At 48.4% G+C, this 19,340-nt stretch overlaps 1 protein-coding gene across 2 annotated transcripts in view; it reads left to right on the top strand.

Moving 5' to 3' along the window:
- Positions 1 to 19,340, top strand: part of CYFIP2 (cytoplasmic FMR1 interacting protein 2) — a 131,952-nt gene that overhangs the window by 35,612 nt on the left and 77,000 nt on the right. The window contains exons 8-16 of one of the 2 annotated variants that reach the window (XM_039249455.1): positions 1,225 to 1,353; positions 3,708 to 3,812; positions 5,921 to 6,009; positions 7,803 to 7,920; positions 10,292 to 10,411; positions 11,185 to 11,310; positions 14,771 to 14,937; positions 15,578 to 15,725; positions 18,831 to 18,984. In XM_039249455.1, the coding sequence (XP_039105386.1) occupies positions 1,225 to 1,353; positions 3,708 to 3,812; positions 5,921 to 6,009; positions 7,803 to 7,920; positions 10,292 to 10,411; positions 11,185 to 11,310; positions 14,771 to 14,937; positions 15,578 to 15,725; positions 18,831 to 18,984 (1,156 nt within the window). Of the gene's footprint in view, positions 1 to 1,224; positions 1,354 to 3,707; positions 3,813 to 5,917; positions 6,010 to 7,802; positions 7,921 to 10,291; positions 10,412 to 11,184; positions 11,311 to 14,770; positions 14,938 to 15,577; positions 15,726 to 18,830; positions 18,985 to 19,340 lie in introns of both variants that reach the window. The other variant, XM_039249454.1, reaches the window with a different exon arrangement.

Genomic DNA, 19,340 nt, shown 5'->3' with positions numbered 1-19,340 from the left:
GAAGCAGGGGAGCTCAGTCCAGATCTAACATCTCCACCTTCCTATCCATGAATTAGCAGACTTGAGTCTTCTCTCCCACGTAGATGACCCTCTTACCCTCTGCAGATTTTGTTCCCTGAAAGCCTTCTCAGCCCGTGTTCTGCCCCCACGTGAGCGAGAGCATGGGTTCTAGAGTTTGACGGCCTTGTTTTCTAATCCTGGACCCTCCACTGACCCATTGTGAGACCTTGAACAAGGTCTAGGCTTCAGTTTCCTCATCTGTGAAATGGGGCTGTTATTTGAGAATATGAGAATCCATCTCCTAGGACTGTTGTGAGCACTAAATGAGACCCCGTATTAAACGCCCTGAGTATGCAGAGCCTGACAAATGCTAAGAGCATGAGCTGCTGTAGCTATGGGTATGGCCACCGCTTTGCCAGGCACTCCCCTCAGCTGCGACTCTTGAGCTCTGCCTGACTTAGTGTAACCCGTCTTGCTCACCGGTCAGGTCAGCCTGGACAGGCACCATCAAGCACGTGAGCAGGACCCCGGCTGAGAGGGGCCATCCATCTTGGAGGTGTTTTCAGGCTCACATCGGTCTCAGGGACACCACTGGCTTCACCGGACCCTTTCTGCTCTTGGTTGACTGCAGAAGGCTGTCAGGGTTGAGGCTCCGTGATTCTTTCCCGAGACTCAGCCCCGCGTCTCAGCCCCAGGTTGTCTGTGAGGAGCACCAGCAGTGCTGTCCACGCATCCCCACAGGGCGCAGGTTGCCCCTCTGGAGAGAAAGGGCCTGAGACGAAGACTTCAGACTCTTGTCTTATGGGAAATGCACCTGTAGCGCTGCATCCTGCCGGAGGGGCAGGCCTGCTGGTCCCCCTCTCCTCCCCTGGGCTGGGTCTCTCTGTCATCGTCTGAGCTGTCATGGCTAAGTCTACACCCTCAAAATTAAGCCTAGATTGCCACAGGCCTGTTGCTGGAAAGCTGAACTGACTGCTTTTCAGCTCAGCCCAAGAAAGCACTTTCTAACCGTCAGAACTGCCAGGAAATAAAATAGAGGACTCAGGGCAGGGGCAAGTTCCTTGCCTTGGGAGATTTACCCGGGAGCTCTGACCAACCACCTGGAGGGGATTGGCTCAGGGATGGGGGAGAAGATGCAGGCTCCCTCCACCTGGGATGGTCAGGGGGCGGTGTGGGTGACGAGGAAGCAGGAGGGGCTAACCAGAGGGGGGCGCTGCGGTTCAGTGTCTCCATCAGCAACTGGAAGTGATCCCAGGCTACGAGGAGCTGCTGGCGGACATTGTCAACATCTGCGTGGATTACTACGAGAACAAGATGTACCTGACCCCCAGTGAGAAGCACATGCTCCTCAAGGTAGAGCTGCAGGCCCCCCACCCCAACCCCCCGGGGCCTGGGCTTGCCCCTTCACTCCCTTCTTCCTTAAAATCATTTTTTAAAAACCGTTTGGTTTTTTTCTTCTTTAAATGTCGATACAGATCTTATTGCACATAATATTTTTCAACCTGTTGTATTTCCTTTAATATGTCACATACATCTTTCCAGATGTGGATATTTCTGTGGTGTAATTTTTAGTGGCTGCTGAGTATCCCATGGTAGGTGGACATTGTTATTAAACAAATCCCCTGTCACTGGGTACTTGTTTGCTAAACTGCACGGAACACTCTTAGAGCACAGCTGTTCTGTACATACTCTTGCCAAGTCAAATGTCCCGGAGGAGAAATTGCCGACTCAAAGGGAAAGTGAAATCTTCAGGCTTTTGCTGTATTTCGCCAAAATGGTCACATTTGTTCTGTCAGTTTGCAACTTTGTCTTTAAATGATCAAATACCATTTGTTTTAGAAAATCTGGAATGTATAGAAAAGCACAAAAAATGTTAATCTCTCACAGTCTTTCCATCCAGAGGTAGTACTTTTTAGCATTTTGATGTATTTCCTTCCAGTTTTTTCTTTGCTTACCACGTTTTCCCCATCTGCAGTAGGCATAAATTGTGTGCACATGTAATTTGCATCCCATTTCATTAAATGTATCTGGAATATCGTGCAGCCAGTAAATAATGTGCTCCGGATGTGCCTGCATTTCTTGAGCCATTGGTCCACCTCTGGCTGCTTGGGTTGTTCCTGATCTCCCTCAGCAGTGATAGCCCCGAGATGAGCCACCTCCTCCACGGCCCTCACACACGCCGCATGGCCCTTTTGATGCTTTCTTGCCCAGAGCCTCCCCTTCATGGTTCTCCTGCTGGCTTTATGTTTCCTCCTCTCTTCCAGGCCACCTTTGCTATTCTAAGAATCCCAGCGCTGTGGGGGTTTCCTTCTTCCCATCCCCATAGCACCTTGACAGTGTGGCTCAGTGACTTGTTCACTCTGGCTTCCTCTGCACAATCAGAAGCCCGGCAAGTCACCCAGAGCCTAGTGGTCTCTCACCACCGAAGCTCTGCCCTGACCAGCTGCTGCCACACACGAGGGCACTAAATCCTAGCCCACCAGCCCTCCTAGATGCTGCCGTCAGATTCTCGGGCCTTTGTTTTCTCTCACTGGTTTTTTTTTCAATGTTTATTTTATTTATTTATTTTGAGAGAGAGAGAGATAGAGAATCCCAAGCAGGTTCCATACTGTTAGCACAGAGCCCGATGAGAGGCTCGAACTCATGAATCGCAAGATCATGACCTGAGCTGAAATTAAGAGCCGGACACTTAACCAGTGAGCCACCCAGGAGTCCCCATCACTGACTTTTGATCCCTTTTCGTCCCTCCACACCTCTGCTTCCCAGCCTTCTTGCCCTCAGCTCTGCCTGGTTCCCCTCTGCAGTTAGTGGTAGTGAACTCAGATGCCGCCAGGAGCACCTCTCCCCTGAGATGGAAAAGTCTGGGGTGCACCCTGCAGAGCACGGGGACAGACTAGGACTCAGGGGGTCGCCACCTTCACAGACCTCCAGTCTGTTCCCTCCTGTGTCAGATGTGACTTCGCCACGGAAGCTGCTCTCAGCCTCGTTGTTCAGGCCCCCTCAGCCTTGCTGAGCAGAACACGTCAGCATTCGAGGAGCTACTAGAGGGACTGGCATATCCAGAGTCAACCTGTCGGCCTGCTCACAGAGCACAGTCACCAGTGGCTCCCTGGGGATGCGTGCACTGTTGTAGCTTCCTTGGGGACAGGAGTGGATAGCTTCACGTTCATGCAGCACTGGGCAGGTATCACACGTGCCTGTGGTGTGCTAGACCCGGGGGACGCAGCAGCAGGCTCTGCTCAGCCCTTTCCTTCAGGAAGGATCTGGATGTGTAAATGTGGTCAGACCTGGGTTCAGACCCTGTCTCTGCGACGCATTAGCTATGTGACCTCAGCAGGCTGGCTCACCCCTCTGTGTCTCCAGTGCCTCATCTGTAGAATAAGGTTATTGGGCAAACTTGACTCATGATTGTCATGAGAATTAAGGAAAGTACGTGGTGAAGCCCCATCCACAGTAAGGATACAACAAGTGGCCACCATAATAGTATGCTAAAGGGTGGTCTGAATTTCTTCACAGAAATTAAATTTGGGGTTGAAATTAGATTTATGTCTCTTTTATCTGAAGACACGTGAGTTTTGAGATAGAACGTGTCACTACACAGTGTGCACGTGTACACACACAGACCTCCTTTTTTCGTTTGTTTGCTTGTTTTTAAACTTTTCTGGTGGTTGTGATGGGCTTCTGTGCACTGCCCCCTCTCACTGTAGGTAATGGGTTTTGGCCTGTACCTGATGGATGGAAATGTCAGCAACATTTACAAACTGGATGCCAAGAAGAGAATCAACCTCAGCAAAATTGATAAGTTCTTTAAGGTCAGCACCTATGGCTGGGGCTGGGCTGAAGGGTGGTCTCTGGGGGGGGGGGCGGGGGGGAGAATCAAATCGGCCCACAAGCAATGGGGCTTGTTGACTGAGCTGCAGGCTCTACAGCCAAGAGGAGGAGGAGGAGGATAGAGTGGTCAGGCCTCCAGCCGCCCCTGGAGAAGGTATCACTATGGATGCCCAGCTGCCCAGTTAAAGTCAGACGTGCTCGGGGTGTCAGGGCTTGGCTGGGATTCCCCAAGGAGAGGGGCTTATAATTCTTTCTGCATACTGTCTTTTCTCTTTCCTGAAGTCCCTTGCTATCTAAACAAAGAGGTGCATCCCAGAAGACAGTGCCTGCTTTCATTTTCTGTATAAATTAGAGCTCACAGAAGCAGGAGGATTAAACACTGGATTTTAAATTGATCCACATTTGCAAAATCACAGCCTCTCCCGGTCCCCAGGGGGCTCTCCCCCCCTTGCCCCTGCCTCTGGCCACAGTGCCTCATCTTCGTCCATTAGACACTCAGACCTTTGCAATGCCTCAGGGGTTTGATCTTCTGGCCCCACATTTAAAAAAGTAGATTTAGCCTTTGAGGTTTTCATGAAGGGGTTTCCTGCTTTGGGATTGAATTCCACAGTGTTGGTTCATTCCAGCGTTGGGCACTTCAGGCGTGGAGTGGAGCCTCCGAGGTCAGAGGTGGAAAATCCTGGGTTTACATTGAAAGTGGAACCCCTCAGAACTGTGGCATGCGGGACATAGGCTGGGCCTGGGTCCCACGGACTCTTCTAGGTTAAGGGAGAAATAAATCCCCAAAAGGCATCCTGTGGCTTTGCTTCTTTTCAAGCCTGGAACTTTCACTTTGCTCTGGAGCTGCCCCCAAATGAAAGCAGGGCTCATCACGGAGACCATGCAAAAAACACCTCTGCCCTAAGTCAGCACAAATGAGATAGGGGTGTTGTTGAGGCTTACAGTTTTGCCGTAGTTGGGCCTGGGTTTCAGTCTGGCCCTGCCACTTGATAGCTGGATGATTCGAACAAAGTCATGAAGCCTTTCTGAAATGGAGTTCCCCAGCCTGGAAAATCTGAATGCCAAGGATATCTACTTCCTAGGGCTCCTTTGGGGATTGGGTGGGAATTACATAGGTGAGTCAGAGCCCTGGGTTATAATCCTGGCTCCTCGACTTCTGGTTGGTTTGACTTTGTGTGAAAAATCACTTAAGCTGTTTAAGCCTCAGGTTTGTCTTCTGCAAAATGGGAATGATAATAGTACTGACCTCACAAAATATTTGTATGGATTGAGATACTATTTTTGTTTGGTTTTGTTTAGCAGGCTAGGTTTTAGGGCAATGGAGGCTCACAGCAAGACTGAGCAGAAAGTGTAGAGTTTTCCCATTTACCCCCTGCCCCTCCATACACAGGAGGGGGCATCACCATCCCCACCATCACCACCAGAGATACACACTTTCACAGTCAGTGAACATACACATCATTATCACCCAAAGTCCACAGTTTCCATTAGGAATCACTCTTGGGGTTGTACATCCTGTGTGTTTTGACAAATGCAGAATGACAGTATCCACCACTGTTCTGAAGATCTGGTTTTAAGGTGCTTGGCTGTATAGAAGCTGACAGTATTCCTCTCCATTTGTCCTGGTCTTCAGCTAGGACCTATCTGCCCCGTAGTGTTCAGTGTTATGGTTTCAGTTGCTTCACATTGTAGAATTTCTCAGGAAGGCCACCCCTAGCCCCAGCATCCAGGTATCCCCTCCTAGCCCCGAGTTTACAGCAGCAAGAATCCACTAATCCCAGGGAAATTAGAGCAGAAAGAGCCCTGCCCTGGGAAGCAGGCCTTCTGGTCCTCATCCTTCATCCATTCTTCCTGCTGTGTGACCTTGGACAAATCACTTTGCCTCTCTGGGCACAGTTCCTGGAACATGGGTTGGTTGGAGGCAGGGGAGGGCCTGAACACTGTCTGGGACTCTTTTTGGTGGCATTATCAGAAGCAGAAATGAGAGGTCAGCCCAGAGGTACACAGAGGCCCGCTTTCCCCGGTGGAGGGCAGCCACCCAGCTCCTCCCTCCGCATCTCACGCCTTGTATTTGCTTCCTTTGCAGCAGCTGCAGGTGGTGCCCCTTTTCGGCGACATGCAGATAGAGCTGGCCAGATACATTAAGACCAGTGCTCACTATGAAGAGAACAAGTCCAAGTGAGTGCCTGCCATAATGTCTCTTGGCTCCCGCGAGGACGCCCAGCCCGGGCAGGGGGCCGAGGGGCCACTTCAGCCCCTCCTCCCTCCCCAGAGCCCTGGGCAGGTGGATTCCTTCGGAACACTGGCACCCGGCCGGCCGGAAGGGAACAGCGGAGGGTGCTCTGAGCCCTTTTGTATCTGTCCTTTGCTGCCAGGGTTCAAAAGTGCTCAGAGCACAGCCACGCCCCTTCTCTGTCCCAGCCGTGACCCATGCCACTCAGAGTGGGAAAGCAGAAGGCTTCCTTCCCTTGAGAAGGGGGAGGACTGGCTGGCCTTCGGTGGTCGGGTGGAGCAAGATGGCGTTCTTTTTCATCACCTTGGTTCTCTCCTCAGATTTGTGTCCATGCAGTAAGTATGCCATTGAGTATATGGTTTGGACGGTTCTCCCTATGAAGTGGGTTGACAGTTTCACCTTAGACTGTTTTATAAACCACCATTCTAGGCAGCCTGTGCTGGGATCTGGGGTGTCAGTGGTCAGCTGCAGCCGTGGCCACCCTGGGGCTGTTAGGAAGGTTTCTTCTGTCTGCATCTTTCCCAAAGATGAATGAATAGGACCTTTTGATATAGACAAGGACTGACTGTCCTTTAGTCAAAGTGAAGACTTGTATCTATATTTGTGAAAAATATATAAATGGAGTGTCCTTGAACCCCACCAGCCTTGAGCCACTGTGAAGGAGTGTCATCAAGGAAGCCAGTTAGTCTCTTTATAACCTGCTGGCTGCTAGTATGTGAGGAGGTTTTCTAGGAAAAGCATGGAGTTGAGAAGGCTGAGCTCATTTCCTCATGTGTCCTACATGGATTCTTGACCACCTGAAGTTGGTTGGGAGTAGTGATGTGGCCACAGTGGGGTGTCAGAGGCTTGAGAGTTCGTGTCCCCCTCCCTGTACAAATAACCCAAAATAAAAGTCATATCAAAGTATAAGTCTGAGGAAATCTGTCACCAGTCCAAGTATTCTTATCAGGGCCACTTCAGAGATCCTTTTGAGATGCTACATTTCCCCCCAAATGTTTATGTGCCTTGTTTGGTGCCCATGCTTAGCCTGTCTCCTGGGTCACCAGCATCAGATGACAGAAGAGGGTGAAGGGGACTGTCTTTTTTTCTCTTGGGGAAGGAGAATAAAGGCTTTCATTCATTGATTTCCTCTCCATTTTATGATGGTTTTCCCAATGATATCTTTCCAAAGAGTTGAGGAGAAAGAAGAGAGGCCCGGAGAACAAGAAGGAGGTGGGGAGAGAGAAAGAGAGAGAGCAGGGAGTGAGGGGGAGAGGGAGAGCATGCCAGCAATACCTCTCAGAGTGATCATGTTGTCAGGTCACTGCTGAAAAGGAAGTGCAATCCCTTTAGGTTTCCCCAGCTCCATCCCCAGTGGCCCCTCCACACAGCTTCAACCATAAGATGTCAGGGCTGAGAGTCAGTAGGCAGGTTTTGGGAGACCCCCCACCTTGCCTTTTCTTTGCTCGGTTTCCAGTTCTATGTAGCCCTAGAGAGGCTCCTCACTCCTGTAACTGGTAAGTACTGTGGACACCAGGTGTCTGGAAAAGCCTGTGATTGGGTCTTAGAGGAGGAAGAAGACTCTTCCCCTCAGCCTGTGGCAGGCTCTCTTGCTGGCGACTGGGATGCCTCTTGGGTCCACCCAGGGGAGCGAGACACATTTGGCTGAGCACCGGGAGTAACCAGTGAGTGGAAGGAGCCTGTCCCACTGAGGCACCTAAGGCCAGAACCTGCTCCAACCCTCTGATTTTCTGCCCAGGTGGACATGTACCCAGAGCAGCATCAGCCCCCAGTACAACATCTGCGAGCAGATGGTTCAGATCCGGGATGACCACATCCGCTTCATCTCCGAACTCGCTCGCTACAGCAACAGTGAGGTGAGCTCACTCTGGCTGCCGGGATGGAGGCCTGTGGGGGCTCAGGGTGCAAAGGAGTAAGGACCTGCCAGGAAGGAGAGGAGCACAGGGATGATGGAGAGCAGGAGTGAGGGGCCACATGTCAGAGGCAGAGGGGCACAGTGGCCAAGAACATGGATTTTAGAGCCAGGTAGAACTGGATTTGATTCTGGTTCTGCTACTCACCTTAGCAAGTTATTCACAATCTCTATGTCTCAGTTTCCTCATCTGTAAAATGGGGGTTATAGTATCTGGAAAGGTTCGTCGAGAATATTAAACAGTATATTCCATGGAAAACACATCATGCCCAGCAGATAACAGTGACCCCGTAATGTTCCTCTGCACAGGATCCCTGGATGGCAAGAGAAACAGAGTTTTGAACACTCATGGTCAAAGCACTATCTAAATATTTTTAAGCTACACAATAATAATCTTTTTGTAACATCAGAAAATGCAATTAGGGACAGAAAAAGACGATAAAATCTCTGATAATCCCACCAATTACATTTTTACTAGTGATAAATTTTTCTTTTTTCTTTTAAATATGAGACTATAGTCAATGCACAAACCTCAGAAAAAATACAAATATGCAAAGGAGGGAAAATCAATCACGTAAAATTCTACCAACCAGAACCAACTATGGTTAATATTTGGGTTTATATATTCTCCTGGACTCTTCCCGTGTATACCCTTCTAATAGGTTTATATGTTGGTTTGAGAAACCCACGTCTCTTGATGTGAACCTGGATGACTCTGCACTATCCCTCGTTTGCTCACTGGTGCCATCTTGTGGCTGGCAGCCATAGTGCACCTGCTTTCCAAACCCGAACTCTGAACATTTAATCAAAGGGCAACATATTTGAAATGAGGGCAGTCAGACAGGTGCACACTGTGTGATCATTAGACAGACAGGTGGCCCATATTCCTATGAGAGCTCCTGGAAGACATGGACCAAGGTCAAGCCCAAATATTTGGCTTTCTTAACCATAGGTGCCAATCATCTGAACTTAAGCTATGGGAATAATTTCAGTGCTGGGGCCTTCCTTCATCCTTGTCAAGTTTTGGTGTGATCTAAGAGTGAATCTGGCTTCAAGTTATTTTTTAATATATTTTATACATGTGTATATACAGACAATTCTCATTATTCACAGTAGTTATATTCTATAACGTGGGCACAATCACTGGATAGGCAAATACTGAATACTAGAAGCCCTGTTCCTAGACGAAGTACAGAGTTAAGTTCCTGTGAACCTCTGGTCACATTTCATAGGCTGATCAATGTATAACCTTGTTTTTGATATGTTTCTATATAAAGACACCTTATGTAACATAGGTTGTTGACTCATTAACAGTAACTCACATCCAACAGCACTGTAACTCATCTCCAGACAAAGCGTGTCTAAAGTATCTATTTTTCTATGTGTAAGAAGGCACGTCATAGCCTTTTTGCAGTTAGAATCACTAGGCAGAACATTAGCACTAAATTTGGGGGCATTTTTAATAGTGAAATCACCAGCAAAAAATATAAAAATGTGGAAAACATGGCATTCAATAAGCCATGAGCAGGACACTTGTATACAGTATGATGACTGAAACAGGAAGCCAGAGAGTCCCCTTGTTTGACCTCAGCTGGGAACATGGCTCCGCTTTTTCACCACTATGCACGTAGCTGCGAATGACCATTAAAGGCACTGCAGGTATCGACTTGGAGATTACAAATAAACTTCAGAGAGTAGGCAAATTCACAAATACAGAATCACAAATAATGAGGACTGACTCCATATGTATGTATGTATACGTACATACATACCTATATACACGCATATCTGCATATGCCTGTGCGTACATCTGTGTTTCATTATGGAATATGTCACATTCAAATAGATGTTTGTCTTCAGTGCTTTTCATTGGTTGAGTCATGTCTAATTAACGAGTTGTGAGATCAATTTATTGGCTTATGATTAGCATTTTTGTGTGAAATGGGATGGAAAATCAGAGAAATTCTCATGTGTTCAGAGTAAAGTTGCTTCATGCAAAGCGTTGGTTCATATATATAGTTAAGATCTCTCTGCAGGTATGTGTTCCTGAGTCACTGTGGTGGGCACGTCCTACTGTAAATTGCATCACACCCCCTGAGGTTAAACCCTCAACCATTTACAAGCCACATGGCCTTCAACAAAGAACTTGTCTGACCCTTAAGGGGGTATAATAACAGCAGCTCCCTTGTATTATTCTTGGGGAACCAGTGAAATCATGTGGGATGAAATTATGACGCTCCACCAACTGAGCCACCCAGGTTCCCTGAGAATGAGTTTCTAATCATTTTTGAATGGTAACGGCCCCTGTTCCCCAGGTGGTGACAGGCTCCGGGCTGGATAGCCAGAAGTCAGACGAGGAATACCGTGAGCTCTTCGACCTGGCCTTGCGGGGCCTGCAGCTTTTATCCAAGTGGAGCGCCCACGTCATGGAGGTGGTAGGTGTCCCCAGGGCGGAGGGCCTGCGCTCCCCTGGCCCCTGCAGACTGACCTCTGTTTGCATGGACTCCTGTCTGCCCCGGTCTCTCCCCACACACCCTTTTTTTTTCTTTAAAATATTTTTAATTATTTCTGAGAGAGAGAGAGACACAGCGTGAGCAGGGGAGGGTCAGAGAGAGAGGGAGACACAGAATCTGAAACAGGCTCCAGGCTCTGAGCTAGCTGTCAGCACAGAGTCCGACGCGGGGCTCAAACCCGCAAACCATGAGACCATGACCTGAGCCGAAGTCGGAGGCTTAACCGACTGAGCCACCCAGGTGTCCCATCGCACACCCTTTTTTTAACAACCTTACTGAAATGGAAGTTGCATACCATACTGTTCACTCATTTAAAATGTAAAATTCATGGGGTTTTCGTATACTTGAAGAATTGTGCAACCACAGTCATTTTTAGAACATTTTTATCAGTTCCAAAAGAAACCCTGTGGAATCCCCTCCCCCATTCCCTATCCACACAGCCCCAAGCAATCTGTCTTCTGTCTCTGTAGATTTCACTATTCTGGACGTTTCCCATGAGTGGAATCCTATAGTATGCGGTTATTTGTGTCTGGCTTCTCTTTCTTCACGTCTTCGAGAACCACGATCCATGTTCTAGCACAGATTAGAACTTCATTCCCTCTGACGACAGAATTACATTCTCCTGCATGCTCACACTGCGTTTGGCCCTTCCCTTCACCTGCTGATGAGCATTCGGGTTTTTCCTCTGCCTGCAGTACTCTTGGAAGCTGGTTCACCCCACAGACAAGTTCTGCAACAAGGACTGCCCGGGCACGGCGGAGGAGTATGAGAGGGCCACGCGCTACAACTACACCAGCGAGGAGAAGTTTGCCTTCGTCGAGGTGGGTGCTGACTCCCTGCGCATCCCCCACCCCCGAGGCTGCTGCTTGGTGTCGACCCTGGTGGTGCCAGGGATGCTTCTGGGCAAAATGGCAGCCGTGGGCCTCCTCCTGTGTGTACGCTTCCCTGACCCCTCCTCCTGCCTGAACTCATCTCTGGCATACGTTACCATTCAAAAATGATTAGAAACCCATTCTCAGGGAACCTGGGTGGCTCAGTCGGCGGAGCGTTCCACTCTCGATTTCAGCTCAGGTCATGATCTCAGGGTCGTGAAACTGAGCCCTGAGTCAAGCTCTATGCTGAGCCTGGAGCCTGCTTGAGATTCTCTCTCTGTCTCTCCCTTTGCCCCTTTTCCCTCCTCGTGCTCTCTCTCTCAAATAGAAAGAAAGAGAGAGAGATTGAGAGAGAGAGAGAGAGAGAGAGAAAGACGAAAGAAAGAAAAAAAGAAAGAAAGAAAGAAAGAAAGAAAGAAAGAAAGAAAGAAAGAAAGAAACTCCTTCTGTTCCTAAGAATCCAAATGCAGACATTCACTCCACTAGAAAAATGGGCTGAAGGAAATGAACAGAAGAAACAGGGACAAATGGTCAAAAGAGATCAGAAAAAATGCCCAGACTGATGAGTGATCAAAGAACTACAGGTAGAACTGAAATGAGATGTCAGATGTTGGACCCCCAGGTTTTAGTGTCTGATTTTCTTATCTTTTCTGTCTTACTGCACATCGTTTATTTTTGTTCTGCTTTATGGGATATTTCCTTAAGATCAACTTTCTCCTGTGTATTTTTTATCACGCCTATTACATTTTTATGTCCAAAAGCTCTATCTTGTCCGCTGAACATTCCTTTTATGAATGTCCCTGCTCTTGCTTCAAAGTATGCAGTACCTTCATGAGGACAGTATAGCTTTTTCTATCATCTGTGCTGAGGCATAATTTATATGCAATAAGCTGTATCTATTTAAAGTGTATAGCTCAAAGACTTTTGACAGTTGTATACACACCTCTGAAACCACAAAGATAAGATACAGAACATTTCCTGGCTTCGACAGCACATGTACTCGAATTGGAACAGTACAGAGAACGTTCGCATGCGTACCTGTGCAAGCACGACACACAAATTCTCCCCTTAAAGACTCGGTACCGTTTGCAATCTATTCTACTACCATCCTTGTCTCCGGTCACTTTTTTTTGTTGTTACCACAGATTTGTTTGTATTTCCTATTGTTTTGCATAGTTTGTAATTTTTTGTGTTTGGGTCTGTTACTCACCATCATAATTTTGAGTTTCGTCCACATTGTTTTATGTATCTGTTTTGTGTGTCTGTTCCTTTTTATTGTTGAGTATTATTCCATTGCATGCATATACGGTGATTTGCCTGCCTAGTCAACTGTTGATAAACATGGGCCATTTCCAGCCATTGGCCGATACGAAAAAAGTTGCTTTAAAGACTTGAGTATACGTTGTGTGGATATAGGCATTTGTTTCCCTTGGAATGGTCATATTGTAGGTTTATGCTTAACTTTTTGAGGAATTGCCAAATGGTTTTCCAAAGAGGATGTACCATTGTATATTGCCACAGCTGTATGTGAGAGTCCTTGATATTGTCAGTTTGATTAATTTTAGCCATTCTAATGGCTATTTAGTGAAATCTCATCGAGGTTTAAATTTGTATTTCCCTGAAGACTGATAATATTGAGCATCTTTTCATGGCTGATTGGCCATTCGTATATCTTCCTTTGTGAAATGTTGTCTTCTGAAATTTCTTGCCCATTTTTTAAATTGTGTTTCTGTCTTCTTGTTGCATTGTGAGAATTCTTTATATATTCTGGACTACAAGGCCCTAGTCTTGTGTATGCTGTAAATGTTTTTTCTATTCAGTGACTTTGCATTTTCAATTTTTTAGGGATACCTTTTGAAGAGCACTTCTTTTACATTTTGATAAAGTCCAACTTATCACATATTTTATGGTTGGTGATTTTGTGTTCTAGCTAAGAAATTTCTGCATAGCCCAAAGTTGCAAAGATTTTCTCTTAAGTCTAACAGATCTGCACACTCTGCTGTGTTTGGAGTTATTCTGTAGTATCTTCACTATCTACTCCATCTTTTGTCTCATTATTTCCTAATTACATCTATAGCCAGGAGCCCAGATTCTTTTATGACATGATGTTCCTTTAAGGCTTTGGTCCCGTTGTTTCTCTACACCGAAGCTTCTTTCCAGGAAAACCATTATACTTATTGGTTCTAATGAAAATCCTCACCTCCTGAACTTTATTCACCCCATTTCCCCTAACCTCAGATGTTCTATTTATTCTTTTAAGGTTCAGAGGAAGAAAAAACTCTTAGCTTCTACACTCATCCATTACTTTTTCATTCCTTTTCAACACAACTTTTGTGACAGCCCACTTCAGGCCCAGGCAGCGGGCCCAGGGTGTGCACAGCACTGCTGGGCCCTGTTCCTACAGCACTAACAGCCTGGTGCAGAGGGAGGAAGTCTAACACCTCCTGAGTGTTAGACTTATCATGAGTATGATAAGTGCAGTGGTGGGAAGGAGGCTGATTTGGCATGTGGTTTCCCCTACAAATTCTGAATCAATCTAGATCTTAGCACTTGTGGCCGATAGGGGCCAGAAGGTCAGGTTCATTGCTGGGGAAGTTGGACTAGGGATGTGACTTCCAGCCAGTGCCACCCGAGACTTCTTGTTCCTCCTCCATGCCATTTCACCTACCTGCTGGGAGACAGACAGAGCAGCTGTAGAAATACATGCATCTCTTCCTGGGGAGGGGTAGGGAATGGTTATCTCAAGGAAAAGACAAACCCAGGCAGACAGATCTCAAAAGAGAGCTCCAAGGATACACTCATCACAAAACCTGTCTTCCCCCAATCCCCTTGCAGCCAGATAAGTGAGTTAAGGGTGTAGGGAGGAGGCAAATAGAAGGGCAGAGGCTTTCTCTCACCCGGGACTTCTACAGAGATTTTGTGTCCTAGGAGGAAGTCCTATGGACTCCCACAGCAACTGACCAAGTTCTTTCAAAAGCGAAAATTGCAACAGTCCTATAGAAAATTTTATGGTCAAAAAAATTCTGTTTGATATGGCCTGTGGGTGTATGGTATGTAGAGAGACCTCTAGAAGTCAGAGTGGTCCACAAAATGTGGTCCATGAATAAGCTACTGTTTTGTCAGCAGTCAGCAGTAAGATAAGGACCGGGGGCGAAAATAAAAATCAGCTATGTCCTGAAGCACACTGTTCTATTTGGCTGACGTCTTCACTTGGTAGCAGTACTCTGTTGATGAAGAAAGCAGAGCGCTGATGTCCCATCCAGCGCGTGCTTCTTACCTAGCTGCGAACTGGCACTTTGAGTAGCACTAGCCTCTTGCTTCCGGACCCTTCCTGCAATATGGTGAAGGGTACCAGACAGATAGGTGAGCTGAAGCACAGTGAGCCTGACCTTGATCTGTGCCTGGCCAGGTGATCGCCATGATCAAAGGCCTGCAGGTACTCATGGGCAGGATGGAGAGCGTCTTCAACCAGGCCATCAGGAACACCATCTATGCGGCCCTGCAGGACTTCGCCCAGGTGACACTGCGCGAGCCCCTGAGGCAGGCGGTGCGGAAGAAGAAGAATGTCCTTATCAGGTGCGTCTTCACATGGCCCTTTTCAGGAGCACATCTAAAATCAGGGAGTGCTAGGTGTAGACCACGGAGGAAGTTCCCGGCTTAGTCAGCTTCCAGTGCAGCCTCTGAACACATATAGAGCCTTCTAGAAAGTTCCAGCAAATTCTAGGAGGCCTTCTTAGGAGTTGAACATTTGAAATGAAGCCTCAGTCTCTGGGTTTGAAGCCCATATCCACCATTATCTGTGCGCACTCAGTCGAATAACCTACTCTCTCTGAACCTCCATTTTCCTTGTTTGTAAAATGTGGGCGATAACTTACTTCATTGGCTGTTGGTAGAGTGAAATAATAAGTGTGTAGACCTAAGCACACAGCAGCATGCATATGCAACTAATATAAGCTATCATTAAAATTTTGAACATACAGATGTAACTGGACTAATGAAACATCCCTGTAACGAGAAAGAAAAATAGCCAGTGGGCATTGGAGTCATGTGGGCGCTGAGTGAAGTGCAGACTTCTGGAGCAGCTCAAGCCTGGGAAGCCAGCCCTTCACCCTGGAGCAGTGAGGCCCTGGAATTCTAAGACAAGTGGTCCTGGGCCAAGACTCTAGAAATAGGCTTACAGTAAAACCTAGTCTGAATATTGGCTCTTCCTTCCCAGTGTCCTCCAGGCAATTCGAAAAACCATCTGTGACTGGGAAGGGGGCCGAGAGCCCCCTAATGACCCGTGCTTGAGAGGGGAGAAGGACCCCAAAGGTGGATTTGACATCAAGGTGCCCCGGCGTGCTGTGGGGCCCTCCAGCACACAGGTAAGTGGCCCTGGGCACAGGCCAGCTCTGTTGACTCAGAGGCCAGCCTGGCTGGACTGTGGGGCGACGGGGCTGGGGTCCTCAGGCAGGAGGGGCAGGGTCCAGCAGCTGTTCTAGTCTTATTCTGCCATCTTGTTTTATAGAGGGAGGATTACCAGCTTAAGATTCAGGAGACCTGGATTCTAGTCCCAGATGCCTGTGTGTCCTCGGGCATGTTACACAGTCTCTTTGTGCCTCAGTTGTCTAATCTGGCAAATGGAGGTAATACCAGGACTGGCCATCTCCTAGCCCTGTGAAATTTAGGTTCCAAAGCATAGGAGGAGTTTAAACTAGAATCTGTGTGCATCTATCGTGCCCCTCTGTAGTGAACCCTGGCCCCTTCCCCTGCAGTGGCGTCGTAGCTTGGGAATTTACAAGTTCTGCCTCTGACTTGCTGTGTGATCTTGGGCAAGCACCTTGACCTCTCTGTACTTTGATTATCTTCTCTATTAAATGAAAATTGTGAATGAGATCATGTTACTGACAAGTTTTATTATTATTATCCCTTCAAATGTACTAGTATCAAAAGCCCTTGACCCCTTACAGAGAGTCTAGATATCAGAGATACTCCGAGTTGCTCACCAAAGCTTCTGAACAAGAGGTCACCTGGGGTTTATCCGAAGTAGTCATAAAATTATTTACAAAAAAAAAGAATCTGGGCATCTTGGTCAAATCCTTGCCACTTACTGAAGGATAAGCAATTCCTGGCAGGCTTTTTGAGGAATTAGAAGAAAGCATAAGGGTCCTTTGAACTTTCAAGGGTCTTCCAGGAACTCCCACTTCATATGACCTTTCAGCCTCTCTCAGCTCCGAAACCCTGAATCTGAATCATCTGAGATGAGCCGCGTGAGGCCCACCGCCTCCCCTTCTGTGTGTGTGTCTGTGTCTGGGCAGGGGCCGGGGGGAGGGACAGACCAAGACGGGGTCTCAGCCATGTCACTTAACTCCCTCGGCTTCACAGCCCACCGGCCAGTTTTCACTCATCTTGCTGGTTGTGAAAATCCCAGGGAAGCTTCTACAAACACTTCTATGTAACGGCAAGGACCACAGACCTTTCCAGCCTGGGATACACCTTACAGGTGTTTCCATAAGTCCCAACACATGAGTGAGGGAGACCCAGACAAGGCAAAAGAGAAACTGGAAGGGAGGAGGCCGGGTGGGAGGGGCAGAAGAAGAGGAGTATTTATGCTGGTGGTCTGAGAGGGGAGTGTGACCACGGTTAACCTCCAACACCACCAAATCACGCTAGGCTGCACAGATGCATTTTCAGTAGACTCCCCAAGTCAGAGCTGGAAGAGCCCTTAGAGACAAGCTAGTCCCAGTGCCCTCCCTATTTTACAGATGGGGAAACTGAGGTCCGGAGAGGGGAAGTGACTTGTCTAAGTCACAAGGTGAGTCACAGGCGGAGGTGGGACAAGAACCCAGGTCTCCTGACTCCCACCCCAGGGCTCTGTTAAGGGCCGTCAGAGCACAGGAGACGGGGGCATCTAGCAGAGCTGGGCTGCTGACTAGTCTGATGAGTTAAATAGAAGCAGGTGGGGAAAGAGTGCCCCCTCTTTTATCGACGAAATGGACTTTCAAATAGAATTGGATACAGATCAGTCAATTCCACGTGGAGGGTACTTGATGAATCCTTTCCTTGATGACTCCAGAGGCCGCCATTAGAATAGTGCTTCTCAGTCCTTAGGGATGATCAGGCCTGCCCAGCGATGGGGTTGCAGAGGGTGGACTGTCCGGTAAACTGGCCACCACGGTAACTCTGTCACCACCCAGGGAAGTGCTGTGGTGGGGGCGTGTGCCCCTCCTCTCCGAGGCTGCGTGCCCGGCCCAGTGCCAGCGGCGTGGTGGGTACGGCCCTAGAGGAGTCCAGAGGCAAGGACGGACATGGTGGCAGAGGGAGGTTGGAGCTTCCGAGAGGTGGTCTGCAAGTGGCCCCTGTAGCAGTCGCGGCGGCTTTCCCACCGTATACAATACCTCTTGCTTTTCTCTCTCTCTCTCTCTCTTCTCTCTCTCCCTCTTCCCTGTCTCTCCTGCCCTCCCACCCCTTCCTCCTTTCTCCTATCTATGTCTTAGGCCTGCCAGTGGTCCCCGCGGGCTTTGTTTCACCCCACTGGTGGCACACAGGGCCGAAGAGGCTGCCGATCCCTGGTATTACACCGCCTGGCTGGGTTGGTTGGGGTACACTTCTCCAGGAGGCAGCAGGAATGGACTAGCCTGGCTCCTCAAGGCCCCTTCCAGCCCTAACATTCAAAGGCACATGATGTGGAAAGCTCTAGATTAGCACTTGCACCCTTTGCACTTAAGGCCCTCTGTAAGCGGGAGTTGGTTGTCTAGTAGACCTCTTGTGTAAGTACCGATCTTCACCCGCTTTCCACCCAGGATTTTGGTAGGCTGTGCAATGCAGCTGGCACCACCAGAGGGCGCCATCACCCAGTCGTGGATTCAAAGTGCTAAGGGTCAGAAACAGGTGGTTGGGTGGGGGGCTTGTTCTGATCATATTCTATTTCGCAGTTCCTCAAAATGTTAGAGCTGAAAGGGACTGATTTGAGAAAGCATCTGGTGCAACCCCTTCGTGTTAGCAGATAAGAAAACTGAGGCCCAGAGTGGGACTTTGCTGCCCAAGGTCACACAGCAAGACAGTAGCAGTGCCTGGCCTTAGACCCAAGTCCACGGCTCCACCCATGGCACCGCCATAGCCAACCAGTAAAGCAGAGAGTGACTCCAGAGTGATGTGAACTGAAGTCCTCCTCTGATGCCCATGCCCTTGACCGAGCAGAGCAGGCAAAAACCTGGGCCTTGAATGACGTGGCATTACCAGGTCCACCTACCCAGGGACGCCGCAGGCCCCAGGCAGGACTTCCTCCCTGGGCTGGCCAGTCTCCCTCTTGAAGGTTTACGAGTTCCAAATTCACTTCTCCAACCCTAAACTGGTGCTTCCTTAAGACAGTGCTTTCTAAGAGCAGACATCTGCAGAAAAAAAGAAAAATATAAATACCGCACAAAGAAACCTTTACCCCAGGGTGGAGAGCCAGCCCCTGACCTCTTCATCGTTCTTTCTCTTTCAAGCTGTACATGGTGCGGACCATGCTTGAATCGCTCATTGCAGACAAAAGTGGCTCCAAGAAGACCCTTAGAAGCAGCCTTGATGGACCCATCGTCCTCGCCATAGAGGACTTCCATAAACAGTCCTTCTTCTTCACACATCTGCTCAACATCAGTGGTGAGTCGCCGTGGGGAGAGGAGGGGTCCCCCGTCTCAGACCAACTAAGGCCTTTAGACCAAAAGTTGCAAAGAGACGTGATCATTGACCAAAGGGGACACATTTTGCCACCGAGGGAAAAAAATGCACACTTTCTGGTGGGTCTGGAAAGTTCCAGGCCCAGTCCAGCTATTCTGACCCAGCTAAATTTGTCTGGTAGACATTTGTGGTTTATTTGTCATGAAGTTCTTAGCAGAAGGATTAAAACTGGCAACATACCTGTGCACGTGGCCAGGCAGTCTGCCAGCCTTTTGCTTCTAAGCAGCAGCTCTGAGCTGATTAGTCTCGCTGCTCCTAGCAAAGGCGCCATCCAGGCT

Source organism: Hyaena hyaena, unplaced genomic scaffold, assembly GCF_003009895.1.
Source record: "Hyaena hyaena isolate Hyena2069 unplaced genomic scaffold, ASM300989v1 scaffold_336, whole genome shotgun sequence".
In the NCBI taxonomy this organism is placed as follows: domain Eukaryota; kingdom Metazoa; phylum Chordata; class Mammalia; order Carnivora; family Hyaenidae; genus Hyaena; species Hyaena hyaena.
The sequence above is the reverse complement of the archived record's forward strand: the minus strand, read 5'-3'. Positions and strand labels throughout refer to the sequence as shown.